This window comes from Pocillopora damicornis, chromosome 1 (genome assembly GCF_964200805.1).
Source record: "Pocillopora damicornis chromosome 1, jaPocDami1.2, whole genome shotgun sequence".
Classification (NCBI taxonomy): Eukaryota; Metazoa; Cnidaria; class Anthozoa; order Scleractinia; family Pocilloporidae; genus Pocillopora; species Pocillopora damicornis.
Genome location: NC_142670.1, coordinates 8,630,653 through 8,649,496, shown reverse-complemented (window position 1 = coordinate 8,649,496; position 18,844 = coordinate 8,630,653). Strand labels below are relative to the sequence as shown.

At 37.4% G+C, this 18,844-nt stretch overlaps 3 protein-coding genes across 3 annotated transcripts in view; all 3 read right to left on the bottom strand.

Moving 5' to 3' along the window:
* LOC149051802 (adhesion G protein-coupled receptor D1-like) overlaps positions 1 to 18,844 on the bottom strand; it is an 86,657-nt gene that overhangs the window by 21,420 nt on the left and 46,393 nt on the right. The gene's annotated exons all lie outside the window — the stretch shown is intronic.
* On the bottom strand, positions 9,877 to 15,018 carry LOC149051806 (polycystin-2-like protein 2). Its single transcript, XM_089199825.1, has 3 exons — positions 13,768 to 15,018; positions 12,698 to 12,866; positions 9,877 to 12,238 (listed from the first exon to the last, which is right to left on the bottom strand). Exons 1-3 carry the CDS (start codon positions 14,452 to 14,454, stop codon positions 10,566 to 10,568), a joined length of 2,529 nt encoding a protein of 842 aa, XP_089055951.1. The 5' UTR covers positions 14,455 to 15,018; the 3' UTR covers positions 9,877 to 10,565.
* Positions 15,127 to 17,330, bottom strand: LOC149051805 (uncharacterized). The gene is made up of 3 exons (XM_089187496.1): positions 17,082 to 17,330; positions 15,977 to 16,710; positions 15,127 to 15,655 (listed from the first exon to the last, which is right to left on the bottom strand). The coding sequence occupies exons 2-3, from the start codon at positions 16,457 to 16,459 to the stop codon at positions 15,395 to 15,397; spliced, it is 744 nt and encodes a 247-aa protein (XP_089043622.1). The 5' UTR covers positions 16,460 to 16,710; positions 17,082 to 17,330; the 3' UTR covers positions 15,127 to 15,394.

Sequence of the window (18,844 nt, the reverse complement as noted above, 5' to 3'; positions counted from 1 at the left end):
CACTCGCTTTATTTGCGTTCCCCAGCCATTTAATAAAACGATTTGATAAGCAATGAAAAAAGCGTCTTCTTTCAAACGGTCTCGACTATCTTGTGCCTATAAGCAGATCATTCTTTCCATTCCACGCATCAAAATTTCACCATTGAAGACTTTATTTCTTGTTAACATAGCATCATCGAAACGCAAGGGAGGTTGGGAGAATTCATAAAATATTTCATCTTGATATTCCAAGTAACTATCCAAGAGGATATGCAAGAGATTAAAAAATAACCCTCAGGTATCAAGAGGGTTTAGAAGAGATTAACAATTAATCCTCAGGTATACACTACCCAGGAGGGCACGAAAAATTGAATTCACACTAATTTATATCAGGAGACCGCTCTTTGTCTGGACTCTTTCTTTTGACTGAAAGTTAAGGCATCCACCGTTAACTTATATAATTATTATCCTTTACTAGTTCCTGGGTGTCTTTGTCAAGCTCGGCTATTCTTGACAGACATCATTGCGGAGTGGAGTGATAAAAAGGTATGTTTAGCAACAATGAATTAAACGGCGAGGAATTCTTAAACTGAATAAATCTGTTCTTTATCTAGATTTATAATTTTGAAACTATGCGTACCGAATTCTTTGAAAAAAAAACTTTTTACATCGATGTTTAATGCCATATATGTCACGAGATCGATGAAAAACATGAACACAGCACTATGTTTCATTTTCTCTTTTTCTAACTGGGGTGGAATTTATTAATGAACGGTCTGCAGGGTTTTGGCATCCGTTTAGAGAATGACATTCTACAATTGAAGCCGATAAAAAAGTCGAGGAAGCAGGGAGTTAATTTAAAGGAAAATAAAAGGTAGACCCGTCAAAAGCTGAACTGTCGCTGACGGCATTCATTTTAAAAAACCTTTGTCCAAACTTGCCTTCAGCTTACCACAGTTATTGTTTTTTATGTAGCGTGTTTATATAATAAGCTCAAATGCAACTCCCATTTCTTTTGGTGCAAGATTGTTCGAGCAAAACGTCCGAATAAGTTTTAGTCGACGAACTTAATTCGTTTCTCGCGAAAGAGATCTTACATAATTTTTTTGTGTATTTTTCGAGTGACATCATGTCACACCAACTTCAGAATTGAAGGTAGGCAACTATGCTATTATGTTCCTGAAACCCTTCATAATATTTCTGAAAGGTTTTGCACTAAACGTCAATTAAGGACAAGAATCGTGAATTACAACTACCATTCTAATTTTGAAAAAAAACTGTTTTATTGTGGTCAACTGTTTCCAAATCATTTTGCATCTGAACAAAACTAAAAACTACATTTGTAAAAAAAGTTGAAACATATCTCTTCCTTTTTTAATCTATTTGTTTATTTTCATCACCTTTGTTATTTTCAAGTATTATAAAACTTGAGAACACACGTCACCAGAGTTCAGTTTGTTTGAATGAGGGAGCCCAATAGAGGCCACCGAAAATATCATCCTATTACCGGTTGGATTTCGCTTGGGGTTACAGGGTCTTCCAATAACGAGATGTTTATGTCTAACCAATCAATATTTACTTAACATTTTTATAGAATAACCACACGATGTATTAGAACTTCAGTTGTACTTACTCAGGGCAGAGTGTAAAAACAGGGCTGTGAACTTTTTTCCGGATGGAAGCCTACTTATCGCCCAATTCTTCAATCTTATGATACACAGGAGTTGCCCTCAGCAAATGCCAGTATGCTTATGTTTTATAGTTCTTCGCTTGAAAACAACGCCAATGCGATAGATTGTGTACCGTACTAAAACTCTTCAAAAGGATGTAATATGACATGTGATAATACTCGATCGCTTCTCACTGAAAGAAGCCACCACTATTTGTTTTCCTTCATAAAAGGACCAATGAGAGTAAAGGCTTTTTCTGCCATGTGCGGAGTAATGGTGCGCCTCATCAAAATAAGAAATTTACTTTATCAAAATAGCTGTATTAGTTTACATTTTCTCATAACCTAGAAATAATAAACTAATAAAATACGTTTTTAAGAAAACTAGAGCAGGAATCATGTTTTAAGTTAGTTTGCTTTTGTAGATCAGTATTTTGCCCATCCTAAAGTTTTATCGAGTGTCTCATTTGCTCAGCTGCACAGATGGAAGAAATTACCATCTATCCATAAAAGAAATGGAGCTGATCGTTGTAATTGGTAACGTTTACATGGTATGTTACTAACTTCACCGGTGGGACTGATCCTGTAATACATGTGCGTGGAATAAACGAGGAGAAGTAGGAGTCCTCTGGTCAATTAATGTCATGGGAACCGGAATCAGTCGGAGTAATATTTACCACAATGCTACATGTATTATAACGACACGCAGGGGAATCCAGCATCTCTTTTAGTCTGCGAGAAGCACAAAAACATCGATATTTGTCTATATAGTAATTGGAAGAATATAATCGCAAATAATATGGAGAGAAGCTCGAGCGCTCAAAGAAAGGTGCGCAATGGAAGCAAATGTGTGAAAAATTTCCTTTCAAAGAGACCAAAAGTGATCTTTGTAGGTCAATGTTAGAGACCGGTCTGGAGGGTTTAAAGGTGGGGGGGGGGGGGGGGGTGGAAGATTTAGGATAAAATTTACCTTATTCTCCCCCTTTCCCAAGCGATTAATAATAACCGATTCCGTCATTAATTCTGACTTCAAAACAATGCAGCATCGTTACAAAGAAAATGAATTTTGACCTTTAACAACCAACGTTTTGATGATTTTTCTAACCGAAGTATTTTAATTTCCTAATTACAATTTCCATTATTATCAGTTAAATTTTTTGACAAACACGCATTCTCAGAATAAAACCTTTTCACTGCTGCTATGCATCAACTGTTTATTGAAATGGCTGGTGACGGTATCTTAGCTTCCAAAATAATCAAGGATTATTGCTAACTCACCATAAAAGCGCGTTTATTTGAGTTAATGTCAATAGATCTGAGAACTTTGTTCCTTTTAGCATCTATTAAAATTAGCTTAAGGCGATGTTGGCATGGTATTGTATTTATTTCGCTATAACTGCTTTCTTTTTTCAAAATAATGGTTCCTCAGGTTTCGCTGATTCCACCGCGATGCACTTTTCCATCAGTTGGTGGAGGGAACTTTATAATTAAGAATCGGCAACAAGCGAGGCCTTTACAACTTCGTGGAGTCTCATAAAATATCTAAGGCGTCCGCGGCCGCAAACCCAAGAAATATAATGAAACAGAAACGATACTGGTGACTCTATCTTGTCAATGATCTAAAATAGGTTTTTTCTAGATTATTTAGAACGAGCTGCTGGAGCCAGGGTACCAGGCAAGAATCACATACCGACGAAGCGAAGGTAGTAATACACAAACAGCTACAATCTGTTATTTATCTCTTTGCTTTATTTTTTTCTAATTGAAGTTCAAAACTAATATGAAAATGATATGAAATTGCGGTGGAAAATGCCAAAAAATTATCCGGCTTAGACTCGGTTTGTAACTGTGCCTCGAAGTAAACGGGATGAGCTCTGATTGCTTTAAGCAACGACTTCACATGCTTGGAGCAAAGCAAGTACTAGTGTCTCATAGCTTTGATTTTCCCTGAATTTCCTTAACTGCCACTGACATTTGAGAATAATTCAGTCATTTTCATTGTCGGGAGGTCAAACGTATGGATTAGACATTAAATTCAAATTCCAAAAGTTCAAAATTGTCCCTTCTCGGCATAGATAACTGTAAATAAATGCACCTTATTCGATTGGGAAGTTTTGCAGTTGTGCGGTATTATTCCAGGTCAAGAGAGTGCCGTGGAGAAACAATTAAAGTGTTCTTTATGACCATCAGAAAATATTCTGATGTGCTTAGAGACTTGTTGCTTGAAAAAATGAACAAAAAAGAAACGACAACAGCAACAATTTCGGTTTGTTGTGTGCAACCGTTTTGTTTTTTCCGCATCCGTCCGTATCATGGCGCTGTTGTATAATGCAATACTGTGGGAAATTTTGCATATTCTCCTGCCCAAATATGGCTTACGTGGCGTAGTAGTGGATTGATAAAAAGGTATATTTTGCGACAATGAATGAAACGACGAGGAACTGTGAAACTGGATCAATCTGTTCTTCATGATGTAGATTTATAATTTCAAAACTATGCGCAGCGAGTTCTTTGAAAAACAAAACTATTGACATCGATGGCTGATGCCATATTTGTCATGGGATCGATGAAAAGCATGAATACTCTGCTATGTTTTATTTTCTCTTTTCCTAACTTGGGTGGAATTCATCAGTTGACTATCTGCAAGGTTTTGGCGTCCGTTTAGAGAATAGCATTCTACAACTGAGGCCGATAAAAAAGTCGAGGAAGCAGGGAGTTAATTAAAAGGGAAATAAAAGATAGACCCATCAAAAGCTGAACTGTCGCTCATCATTTCAAAACATCTCTGTCCAAAATTCTGTTTACCACAATTATTTTTTTAAATGTAGCGTGTTTATAAACCGAGCACGAATGCAACACCCATTTCTTTTTGTGCAAGATCGTTCAAGCGAAACGTCTGAATAAGTTTTATTCGACGAACTTAATTGGTTTTTTTTTTTCGTGAAAGAGATCTTACGTGGTCTTTGTGTATTTCTCCGTTGACATCTTGTCACAACAACTTCAGAAGTTAAGCAACTATGCTATTATGTCCCTGAAACCCTTCATAATATTTTTGAAAGGTTTTGCACTAAACGTCAACACAACAATCGTGAATTATAGCTACCATTTCAATTTTAAAACCGCAAAAATTGTTTTACTGTGGTTAACTGTTTCGAAATCATTTTTGCAACTTAACAAAACTTAAAACTACATTTGTAAACAAGTTAAAACATATCTCTTCCTTTTTTAATCTATTTGTGTATTTTCATTACCTCTATTATTTTCAAGCATTTTAAAACTTAAGAACCGACACGTTACCAGAGTTCAGTTTGAATGAGAGAGACCAATAGAAGCCACCGGTAGTATCGTTGTCTTTCCGGTTGGATTTCGTTTGGGGTCACAGGATGTTCCAATACCGAAATTTTTAAGTCTAACCAGTCACTATTTACTTAACATTTCTATAGAATAACCACAACATGAGTAGAACTTCAGTTGTACTTACTCAGCGCAGAGTGTAAAAACAGAGCTGTGAACATTTTACCGCATTAAAGCCCTTTTATCGCCCAATTCTTCAAGCTTATGAAATACAGAAATTGCCTTCAGCAGATGCCAGTATGCGTATGTTATATAGCTCTTGACCTAATAGGAACTTTAAAGCCAACGCGACAGATTGTGTAATGTATTAAAACTCTTTTGAATTAGGTGATATGACACATGGTAATACTTGAGCGCTTCTCACTGACATAAGTCACCACTAGTTTTTTTTCTTTATAGAAGGACCAATGAAGCTAAAGGCTTTTTCTACCAGGTGCAGAGTAATTTTTCGCTTCAGCAAAACAGGATATTCACTACAACAAGTTATTATTGAAACAGCTATATTAGTTTACATTTTCTTATGGCGCAAGTAATCATAAGTTGATAAATACGTTTTCAATAAAACTAGTTCAAGAATAATGTTTAAAGTTAGAAGTTTTATGTCAATCAGTATTTTTCCCACCGGAAGCTTTATCGAGTACCCCATGTGTTCAACTGCACGAATGGAAGAAATTACCATCTATCCATTAAAGAAACGAAGCTGCTCGTTGTAATTGGTAACATTCATATCGTATGGCAATAACTTCACCGGCGGGACTGATCCTGTAATACATGTATGGGGAATAAACCAGGGGAGGTAGGAATTCTCTGATCAGTTAATGTTATGGGAACAGGGATTAGTCAGATTAGACTAGGGGAGGGAGGGGTTATAATAACTGATTCATTAATTCTGACTTCAAAACAACGCAGCATCGTTACAAAGAAAATAAGTTTTTGACCTTTTACCAGTCAACGTTTTGATGATTGTTCTAACTACTTATCTCACTGCTCATCGGATCTAAATTATTGGCAAACACGCTTTTTCTGATTAAGACCTTTTCAGTGCAGCTGAGCATCAGCTGTCTAGAGAATTGGCTGGTGACGGTATTTTAAGTTCTAAAATAATTAAGGATTACCGCTAACTCACCACACAAGCACGTTTATTTCTATCAATGCCAATATATCTGAAGAGATTTTTTTTCCTTTTGGCATCGATTAAAATTAGTCTAAGACAATGTTAATCTGGTATTGTGTTCCTGTGATCCTTGTCAATGCTGTTAAAAGCTGTTTCGCAGACTGTCAAAACATTGTGAATCATATAGAAATGAAAATAAGATCTTGAAATACCCCAAACTACACCTCCTCCATTATTCTTATCGTCTCTTCCAGTGTCTATCTCATGGAAACTTTGAGGGGACAGGCATAAGAGGGGAGGGGAGTCGGTAGAGTAAGACCAGCAATATGCCTAAATACTGTGTACATAACTTTATGTCCGTTAGAATTTCCGGATAGCATGGTGGTGTTAGTTTATCCGTGGAAAGCAACTTTGTAAGTCAGTAACTAAGCAGGGATGACGAAGGACTAACGCTCGAAACTGCAGCTTTGAAACCCTTTACGGTATCATCTCAGTTGATAATACTAAATTATCTGTTTTCTCCTGTAATCTTTGAAAAAGTGCTTTACTTCCCTTTACATATCGTTTTATTCTCTCTTAGTCTAATAGTTATTTATTTTTAATTCTTCCTCTGAGAATCACGAGACAATAATCTCCAGCTGTTGTATCAGGTCCTGCTGTCTCCTACTTAAGTTAGAGAAGAATCAGGTAAAAAATTGAAAACATGACCTCAGATTCATCTACCAAGAACACTTGAGAAAATATAAAACGGATTGATTGATAATCCAGGAAATATTTCTGTTGTTTCATTGATGGTTTTCTGCGGTTTTCCTCTCCATGAGGATTGTACTGTTTTAATGGAAGTCAGTATGACTGTCCTCGGGAATGATATGATAAGATACTCACTTTTTACCTAAAACTAAAAAAATATATAAAGAGGTTATTGAATGTACTATGACACCTACCTAGTAACCTTTCTAAAAAGCTTTAAAAAAAGAAAAATTTCAGTAAAAACACGGCTGGCTAACCGAGTGGATAAGAAGCACATATCTCGTACATAAATAATTATTATTCCCGTGTAGGTATGATTACCTGAAAAACATATTGCCCACGTAATGAATATTTCATCAAGCAATTGAAGCTTGTTTGGCCAAGATGGCTGATTGTAATCGGCCTCTTTCTTTTGCTTTTGTTCTCAACGTTGCTGTTGTCACTTTTGTTTAGGCTGTTATGTGGAACGAGGAAAGGCACTTAAAACTAACTTAATTACTTGCGCAGATTTATCCGCAGTTGCTTCTTCACCAGAAGATTCTGCAACTACTATCTGCCACCTGCAGGTTGAACAGCAGAACATCTAATGATGTCAAACCTTGAGCGGGAACTAAGGCCAAGAACTTCACAGCTTTTGGGTAGCGCAAATGCATTGGTCGATGCTGCGCTCTCCCTCGTGTGATATTGCTTGTTCGCTTAATGGGAATTGATTTGCCAGACAAGTGCTGAGCCCTCATCAGGAGAGGCAAACATCAAGTTAGCTTCACGGCGTTTAACACGGACGATAGCCTTATGATAAATAACCTTATATTAGACATATGGACCTAATCAAGCGCGATTCAGAGCATATAAAAAAACAAAACAAAACAAAAAAACTAACCAACTGATTTAGTAACGATATAGGCCATGTGATAGGTAATAAAGTGAGACTTAACGGAAGCGAATAACAAAAGGAAAAGCCCGAGAACTAAGCCTGAAAACAAGGAATCGGTTACTTACTTGGTTTGCTCACCTACTGAATTTGACTTGATAGAATGGATGAGTCGCAGTGTAGAGAGAAACTATGGCCCAATCCCGAGTAGAATTTAGCGCAGTAGAATCTACACTTGAGTTGAGCTAACCGAATAAAACCTCTTAAATATATCTAATCAAAGAACACGCAAGCCAAGCCAGTGATAATGACTATTTCCTGACGGAAATAGCAGCCGAGGGCTGGTCAACTACGGCAGATAAAACAATTACTTGATAACATCTACGGTATAGCAACTTCCTGCGACAAGAACTGAGTCAACATCAGGTTACAAAATCGACAGATCGTCCGGTCAAAAGGAAAAAGGTTAGCTCACCTCGTCTGTTTTGCCCTTCCCCGCCAACCTAAGGTTGTCGGTCCAAAATGCATATATAGCATCTTGATACCCCAGAAATTTTTCCTCAGCCGTAATCATGGAGATTTCTTAAATTTCGCACCATCTTCTTTTCTCTTCTCAAAAAAAAAAAACTGCTACCACCTCACTTTGCATCGCAATTGAAATCTGTACCTTATAACTCAATTTAAAAAATGAATACAAAAAAACTTGCATTAGCTTGCCTTTGGTGCTAAAATAATCCAAGGTCCAAGGTCTTCAGTTAGGCAGACTGGATGATCGTGTACATTAAAGCTGCTTCTCTAGCTTTCGTACCTGGAATCGGTGGGATAATATGGGCTGTGTTTATCTGCACGAAACGATGAGAAAATGACTGACCCTGCTCTAAAGGCCTGAAAAAACTTCATTATCTGGATAACGTTCTCAAATAACAAAGCCTGGCTCTTCGACAATAACTTAAGGTTGAAGAAGGGACTTTCATTTCTTTAAAAATAACATGTTACACCTGAGGTCTCGAAACTGTTTTGTTCCCTGTGTGCTTAGTGGCACTTAAGTAGCTGCGAGGATAAGATTATATCAAAGTTATAGTTAACGTCTCTGGGAGGTTAATAAAACAAAGTTTAGCCGTTGTTTAACAAAACCGCGTTCTAAGCTATCTTGAATATAGCTGAATCTCTTTTCTGAACGTATGTTTCTGTGAACAATGTCAAGAGGGCTTAAAGCTAACCCTTTTATAAATGATACTTCAAACCCACTGCTTGCGTAAAACAGCGCTTTGGATTAGACCTCGTGTTGATAACCGGCCCTCTGTTTTTGATTTCTTATTGGCTCAGAGAGTGAGCAACATTCAATAGCATTCCAATAAGTCATTTCTAATAAAAGTTAAGTAGTAGAAACTTGACAAGAATTTCTCTACTCGCCATGTGTGAGCACATTGACAAAAGATTTTGCATATTCAGGGAGATTAAATTCCAATAGAGAGAGCTTCGCTGCCATTTTCATCTTTGGCTTCTGCCATCGTTCTCAACTTTCTCATTTTGAACAATTAAATTGCTCCACAGTTAGTTTCTCCTCTCACTACAATTGGTGTTTAATTTTCCGTATATATTTTCCTACGGCAGGCACCCCGCATTGGTCTGAGTGTCCCGTTCATGCACACTCTTTTAGGGTTTTAATTATTTAGGTTTGTATATTTTTTTCCGTTTTGATCTTGCCCAATAAAGCTTGACACAAAGATATAAAACTAATAAGGGGCAGTTTTAGACATCACTAAGCGGTTTAACCAGCAAACCCCCCGAATGAACAAGTTTCAGTTGGTTTTACGCGTACCTGACAACCAAGAACGTGCTTGCAAAAGCTAATTGGAAAAAATGTGACTGAGAAGCTATCACTTATGCAGGAATCGCCATCTAGCTTACCACGCGGACGTGAAGGGTTTGGCCATGGTCGCGGCCCACTGCGTTTGAGCCCTTTGTTGACATCAATAAAATCAATTAATTTTTGGAGCACGCGTGAAATGCTTTTTATTGAGATCAGTCATTATCAATTGTCTGGCGGGAGGGGGGATCCCATGGTTTGAAGGGGGCACAGTTGGGGGATCAGTCGTCACCAATGGAGTGAGTCAATACGCTCGATACCAGCAGAATTTTAATCCTACATACATACATACATAACTTTATTTCTGTTGGAAATTTTAGAGTAGCATAGCAGTGCTAATTTCTCCAAACAAAGAAGCTGTCTAGGTGAGTAAATAGGTAAGTCTTATTCATGGAAAACACTAATTCAATTTCATAATTATATTTCAATAAATGAAACCACTCAAATATATTAAATAAGATAAGTGAAGGCTACTTGTTGCTAAACAGTAAAATGATCTATAGTCTCAAATACAATTTTCAAACCTTTAAAGTCATTGAGGCTCGAACATATTCGTCTAAATCGTTCCATCTTTTTGCAGCAGAAGATATAAAACAGACGGATTGTATGACATAACAATACTTAACTTCCTTCGCGTAACTCTATTTTAAATGATATGAAGCAGTTCATATTTTTTGCCGTTGAATACGAGCCATACTTATAAACAATCAATAGGCTCCAAAGAAAAATTGTATACAGTTTCTTCCTTTGAGATCAGCTATAAAAAAATGTAAAAAAAAAAATGACTTTCTAAGTTTTTATCCTCTTTTTGTTATTTGCCACAATGCTACGAAACGCTGGGGAATTCCTGCTATTTCCTTGTGTGTTCCAGATGATTTATGCTTAACGATCTGTTTTTTTACAGTGATTTCGATGACGTATTTTACTTCCTTTCATCTTTTCTTTTTACTCTCTCTACTTAGTAGAGATAGACCTCTGCTGTTATTAATAAATAATCGAATTCTTCGTCTTCTGCTGTGAACCCTGAAACAATACTCTCCAGCCGCTGTAACAAGTCATGTTCTCTCTTACGTAATTTACGGAGGGAAGACTCGACGACGTCCTCTTGAAATCTTACTTTCTTTTTTTCTCTACGTTTGCTGCAGTCGTCATTGCTTTCACCTTTCAGAGATTTTAACATGTTGCTTATCTTGTCGAACAATGCTTGTCTTCTTGTGCTACATTGCTGTTTATCTATTGTTTCTCCGGATCTTTTCTTCCTCCAGGCTTTGATAGCTTGATTTATTAAATCAAAGTTCAGATTAGAATTGTTCGTGGGGTCCACGCCAATGTTTCCAGATTCTTTGTCCTTCACTTCTGCTGACGTTTTAGAGGTTCTCGACTGTTTCAACTTGTTACTGATTGCATCAAAAAACTCTTTTCTTTCTTTTGAGCTCGAGCAATGGTTCTCATCGATAAGATCATACAGCTCACTTTCGCTCACAAAGTTCTTAGCATCCAAAAGAGCATCGTTGATTATGCCAATAAAGAAGTTCATACAGAGAATAGTGAGAGTGAAGAGAATTAAGAAGGCGAATATTTTGGCGTATATGGTGTCGGCCTGTGCTAATTCATTGATTGGTCTAGCTTTCACTCGACCAAGAGTTAGCTCGAGTTGGAAATAGGCTCCTTTTAGCACCGAAGAGTAGCGCTCAGATACACAGCCAAATACTAAGACACCAAAGTGCAAAAATGCCACAAAGAAAATGGATAAAACGATGCTAAAGGATAACAAAGATCGTGCAGATATCTTCAATGTTGCGGAGAATAGAGCAACATAGTTGTTGAAGCGAATGATTCGCAATAACTTGGTGGTAACGATGAAAGTAAGAATTCCAAGTACCACATTTTCCACTTCTTGGCAAGTGATAGCTTCTTGGAAACTTACATTTCCGTAAATGTTTTTACGCAGTTTGCCCATGGTTGAAATGGTTTTACTTTGTCGTATTATGTACATCACCACGGAAATCAGAGAAAAAACAATTTGAAATATCTCGATCCAATTCCAGATAGACTTGAAATATTGAGAACGATGACTATAAAGTCTGAAAATTTCCCCTCCGAAATACAGAAAAACGAATACAATGTACAGGAACAAGCAAATCAAATAAAACTGATGCGAGGGTGTGCCCGTAGAATCAAGTGAAAGAACACGAATTTGCACGGAGGCTGCTCTCAGTCCAGATGCATGAACTTCATAGAAGTATGTGGTAACACTTAAAATATTCACCGACGGATTGAATGTGGAAAACTCTGCCAGGACAACTCTGGTTTGCCTGTCAAGCCAACCGTTGTTTTGTAAATTTGTTACTATGCTGAACCCCGTATGGTTATTATAACCGAGGTCTGCTACAAATCCTCCTCCATCATAAAAGGAGAAATGTCCCCACCTGGGTGTAGTGTCGGTTTCCTCGGTATGTTGATATCGCCATGGCTTTGGGCAAAGTTGTAATAACTCGTCATTCCTCGCAGCATTGTGGACAGGCCTCCAGCCTGGTTTGTTGTAGGCGGTCTTGTCTTCGTTCTTTGTCGAGTATCCTCTGAAACATTCTTGGAACGATGTTTCCATATAGTTTAGGACTTTACATTGCGCTGAAAGTTGGAACAAAAGATCATGATTAGGAAGTCTTTTTTGGTATTCATTTCACTCAGGGATGACACATTTCGTACTTTTAACAAATATGGACATCTCTTGTTATGGATAATTATTAGAAGCCTTCAAAGTAGCATTTGCTTTCGGAGGAAAGGAGCGCCGTCATCAAAACCTAAATTTAATCAACGTTCATAATAAAACGCTCCTACCTAAACACTCGTCTAGATAATTGTCAGAATGGTCAGGAATCGAGAAAATTGTAACCAGTGCATGTTCAATATTTTTTCTTTAAGAATTTCAATAAGCTATTGTTTAACTCTATAATTAAGTTTGTGCACCGATTGCTTCTCTATCAGGCAAAATTATATATGTATAACTATAATATGTGAAATGACGTGTGTGGGTAAATAGCCTTTCACTGAAATGCAAAGAGGAATAAAAATGGAAAAAAAACTTACTCGCTTTCACTCTGAGTTGCCTTACTCGAGCCATTCCGACGAGAAGAGAGTGTTTATTACCAATATAAATTGTTTGCTCATCCCTTTGACCGTTGTACCATCTGCCGGAAAACACATCTGGGATGAAAACACGCTCTAACCAGCTCCAGTACATTGTATTGTTTGTCACCTGAATTAGTACAAGATCATTGGGTTAAATAAATAAATAAATAAATACATATATATATATATATATATATATATATATATATATATATAAATGAATTGTTAATTAAATTGTCATCAGTTAACAAGGGTAATGAACCCGTGTCTTCATACCTTCACAGAAACAAAGCGTTACTGCGCAACAGCTGAACAAAGCACTTAAATTTACCGCCACATTTATTATGCAAATTTTATAGTATATCTTCGATGGTTACAAATATTCTTTCCATTAAAATCCCCTGAAGAATGATCTAATCACGAAACAGGCTTGTCGAGAAAAACCTTGGTCTCTGTTTTTTTCCCCTAGCTCAATTTATATCACGCTGTACTTCCATGTATCAAACACTGTAATACGGAAAAACCGAAACATAGGCTTCCTATATATATATATATATAATTTTTTTTAAAGTATAGCTGTATGGATAGACGAGCAGAAGTTTGAGTGAAGCAAGCGAGTTACTATTTATGGGGGTGTCTTAGACTATTATTCTCTCTTGCTTATTTTTATTGCACCCATCTCCTCAAATGTTATGTTTGCCGCTTTCTGGCTCTTCTCCTATAGCAGAATTGAATGCCAATGTCTTCATGGGATTATACATCTATTGCTTGGAATTTCTTTCCAGTCCTAAATTTGGGTCTCGTGCACTAACATATCTCTGGTACCCTGTTTTAAAGGGATATTCCTACTCAAAATATCCATCACAAAAGCAGAAAATGCCTTAGTCAGTTCTTGAAGAGGCCGGCAAAGTAAAATTTTTACTTCATATATTTGATTTTGGATCTCCGTGGGAACGAAAAGTCGTAAGATAAATTAAACACGCGAATTTCAGCAATGGATTTATCATAATCAAATAATGTTTACTCACTTTGCCAAAGTTTGGTAGTCCATCCTGGAACGATTTCGTCATGAAGTACCGATGGTCATTTCTGTTTCCATAGCACACTGCCATAAGCAAGAAAAGGAAGACCAAGTATAAACCCAACTCTGTGAAATAACGTGTCACGTTCTGTTTCTTAGCTTGTCGTCTCCTCATCTCTTCCACATCTGATAATTGCAGTGTCCAAAAATGTCTCTCATAGTACCCAGTTTTAACTTGTTGAGGGTTTTCGCAGGCGTGTACTTTTGATTTCTTCGCCTTTATCTTTAAAATGGCCGCAAATGTTAAAGCTGTGAAGAATACCTTTACTGGTTCCTTGATTGTTACATCCTGCGCGAATGAGATAAGCATTGAAGACAGCCACTGCTCACTGACACTCTTTTTCCAAATTAGACTGTAGAAAATTGAAAACGCAGCCGAAACACTACAAGAAAAAAACAACAAACACCAAGCGATACCAGAGATCAGGGCACCTTTAAGACAACAGTCATTGTTCGTCGCAGACTTTTCAGCTCCTTTCTGAAACAGAATCACTATGACAACGTTTATGGGTGTCACAACAAGCGCGCTTTCAATTCCAGTTACCACTTGTCTCCACGACATTTTCAGCGGTCCGAATTGGATAGGCTGTTCATATTTGCCCTCTAACTTGTAGAACATCGCGTTAGCAAACATAGATGTCAAAAGCACTGAGAGGCAGCAAGAAAGCCGCTGTACTCTTGTAAAGTGGCTTTTTCTCAGCTTGGCTGCTACTGAAATCCAAATATGCCACTCCGCGAGTCCTCTTCGCCAACGTCTTGCAACTTCATTGCCAAAATCCAAATGATTTGAGGTCTGGTCGATTACTCGCTCGATGCGCCCATCTCCGCGCTCAAGAGCAAACCACTGACTGGCTATGAATTTCCACGACTGCTTGGATTGTACGTCCCGAATTAGGATTTCTTCTAGGTACCACGAGGGATTATCTCCAAAATTATCATGTCCAATCTGCACTCCTTGAATCGCACCAAGTGATTTGTTAACATAAAGTACAAAAACATTTGAATTACCTCGTGAGAATAACGTATTCACTGCATCAGGCTCTTCTTGGCTAAGCTGAAGAATGCCACTCTTTCCATCAGAACCATAAATCTCCAAAGCAACATGAGCAGTCGTGCCTGAGTTTTTCCAAACCCCTGTTGTAATCACTATATTATATTCATAGGCACTGCTTGAGGTTGATGGAAGTTGGATCGGTAATTCCTTCTAAAAAAAACACGATAAAGCATGAATTACATGGCTAGCTGGTTTATATTCTTAATTCGCTGTTTTGGTTCCAGTCCAAAAAAAAAAAAGGCTGTCACTTCATTTTTTTAAAACCTTTTTATTTTCTCAACACTCTAACTCCCAGGGGTGACCAACATGCAACTTCTCCCAAAAATATCCGTACATTATCCAGGTAACAGGTCATGAGAATACTCAAAATTATCAGGTAGATTTTGTTATCTTGATCTATTGGCAAATTGTCATGACTTATTTACAAACAAATTGTATAGCAACTGGAGGGAGATTTAAGAACAAAATCATAGGAGTGAAATGGTCATGCTGGAGACCATGCTCCGTTAAAACAACAGTCCTAAGCAAAATCTCGCTCGACACTCACATTTTTCGCGTCTTCCTCGTCGAATTTCCTTACGATAACAAGCACAGTCACATAACATAATAAAATCACCGCAATAACCACAATTACTGCGATATTTCCAGTTTCTGATAACTGCTGAAACTCGACTAAGACCTTGTCGAAGTCAATGGGATTCGGTTCCACTAAAAGACTTCCCCCAAATGATGTCAAGTGGCTACAGCTACAGCTTAAAAATCCATCTAATTCTGCTAAAACCTGAAATCATAAATGCAAGATGTTAATGATAAAAATTATCATTTTGGCTTTCACCATAAATCACACTGTATCTTTTTTGTTTTAAGGCGCTTCTTTGCCTCAGTTGGCTATCGAATCGATTCGACTGTCGTCTGAAAATGGTCTCTAATCAAAGATTAGCCGGAATTAAATGATAAGCTTAATGAGTGAAAATTATTATAATACCACAGCACTTTTGCAAACATAACTCGGGAAAGCTCAAATTATCTGAATAGTGTTGAATACGATTCCAAATTAGATAAAAAAGATTGCGCTGAAAAGCGTTATTTAATTTTCACTTACTCGACAACCAGATGATATCCACTTGTCACATGTTTCTGACCAGTAAACACAACTACCCAAGGTCACCTTCAGAGTGTAGTTCTGGTCTGTTGTGGAATCATAAACTGGCATCACAGGGACATTTTCACTCTGGGGCGGGGCAGGTGGTGGATCTTTGACTTCGACGCAGGAGCGCTTCCTTCGCCTTCCACCAAGACAAGATCTTTTCACCCTTGTGTGAGATAAGTTCACTGCGGCATTGTAATTTTTTAAGCCGAGATAGTATTTCCCAGGACGCTCAGCCAGAACTTGTATCGGCGCACGTGGATTCACGGAGCAGACCGGTTGCCCGTCACTTTTGTCATGTGCGCTTATCATCCATACACACTTTTTGTCATAAGAGATAGTAGCATTGAGGTCGTAGTTTTGAGTTGTCGGTCGCTGACCAAAACTCATATAGACAAACAGATGTACGGTTGGATCTTGAGGTTTGATATCCAGCATCAACAGGGTGTTTTCATATTTGACGTTTACCTCGTGGAAACGTAAATCATCTTTCTTTGTGAAATACCATGACTTTTCTGAAGCAGAGATTTTCTGAAGTTTAGAGGCGTAACGATAACAATGTCTTCCGTAAGATTTGATACTTTAATAAGCTCGCTGTCGTTGTTTTTCAAGTGCAGGGTCACAACATCAGAACCAACTCGCTCCTTTGTGGCGTCCCAAGTGTAAGGATTGAAAGAAAATGAGAGCATCTAAAAGAAGAATAATTAAGAATTTTGCTTGTTTGTTCTGTGGACTGCTATAATTGAACACGTAAACATGGTACTCTGTCTTACTATTAATCATAAGTTATTATAAGTTGCGATCAAAATAAACTGAAAATATAGTTGAAAAATAACGAAAAATAAATAACATTCATGTGGCCGCTTCGGTCACATGACTCGATTCTTTTTTGCTGCCCATGTGCCACAGTTGAACACGTCAAAAGCAGAACAAGAAATATGATTGCTGAAGGTAATAAGCAACCTTTAAGGTATATAAAGTGCTATTTTAACTTGACTGGTGTCGGTATCTGCAAAAAAAAACTTGGATTGAAATTTACCTGAAGGGTAGGAATACTTACCTGAACATTTACAAAACTTGTTTTGTTTACTCCAGAGAGTAACAATTGGCTTTTAGACGGTAAGATAAACCGGCCTTTTCCTGCTTTTATTTTCAGTCCTGAAAGTCTATGAAGGCTGTATCTTCCGAGTGTCATGGATAGTTGTCCTGCCGTGAATGATATCGAGCTTTCATCAGGTACTGTCAAGGCCAACACTGAGTCTGCAACTTTCTCGAGGATCTTCATTGAAATCTTCACCAGTAGTTTACCCTGTAGAAATTTCATAAATAACCATATAATTTAAGCAAACTATGGATTTTCGCAAGCTTAAAACAAACAATCATACAAACAAACCTTAAAAGGTCCCAAATATGAATGAAGAAGGGAGTAACGGTTAAGTTTACAAGAATCATCAATGGACCATTTCCAATGAATATAGACTAATGTACATTACAGTACCAGTTGTTGAAAACTTGATTTGAAGTTTTCTGATACAATCACTGCTGCTGCCTTCAACACGCTATTAAGACATGAAGCCAAGTTTTCTGCTGATTGCTTTGTCAGTGTTATGTCTGCTACGTCTTGTTTCTGGGAAAGAGACCATAGTCGTGACGTCATTGAACTGATAGCAGATAAGGAGAAATTCTGTGGAGTGCAAATGAATTTAAATGAAGCTAAAAATGCTTGCTTTCAGATTTCTTTCCTATGACCGTCCTAGAGATAATTTGTGGCTAATTAGTTAAAGTATGTACAAATCTATAGGTTGGTTCATTTGATAACGCAATAGTTGCTTGTTTTTATGTTTGTTCATTTCCGTTTTCTTCGTCTTTGCTGTTGTTGTTATTGCTGTTTTTCTTGAGCTTTTCTGGTCAAATAGTTTCACGGTATGAAAACTTGACGTAACCGTCAACGCTATTCCAGCCCCAAACAATATTACGTAATTAACTTACCAAAAACTGATGGGGCACTTTCTCCAGAACCTGAAGAGCAGAGCCGATAACTGATGATTTTTGAAGCAGGTCGAAGACAGTTTTCGTTTCCAAGGGCGAAATTTTATCAAGGATGTCGTTCATCACCTTAAACAACCATAAAGATATTAGCTTAAAGTTATTTAAACCAGTAAAGAAATAGGCAACCAGACTGTATCCCCCATGTGAGGCTCGTTCCAAAGATATAGATCTAAAGGCATATTTAGACTCAACGTATCAGGTTTCCCTTTGACATTGCCAATTAAAACCCATCAAATGATTTGCAAGGGCATGATTGATCTAACTGCATCAAATCACCGAAAACGTCTAAGCAGAAAAAAAGGAATATTTGGTGATTTCTGCCCATGAAATGTATTTTCAAACCTCAATTTCAAGACGTTGTAAGTATTCCTTTGACATTTATTCAAAGCATTCTCCTCAGCATTCTTCATTCGTCAGAACGGAAGGTGAAACAAGAGAATTATTGAAAGTCAACGCTTAAAATGCACGAAACGATTCTCGCGCTGCAAAAACATCAGATATTTAACGCATAAGCCTCCATTTTTCTCAAAAGTATGTTGATATATTTAATGTATTATACTTGTCTGTTCTTCGAAAGTTGATTTATTTATTGTTATTATTTTCTTCATATAAATGTCTTCTCATTTTTTTGCACGTTTGGCCCTTGGCAAACTCTTTGCTTTTCGGATACTATCAGAATGAACTAGTTTTGTTTCACTTTTTAAGTAACGAATTGGGTTTGAAAAGTACCTTGTATTTCTCCTGCAAATCCATTGAGGTTTCATGTGAAACTGA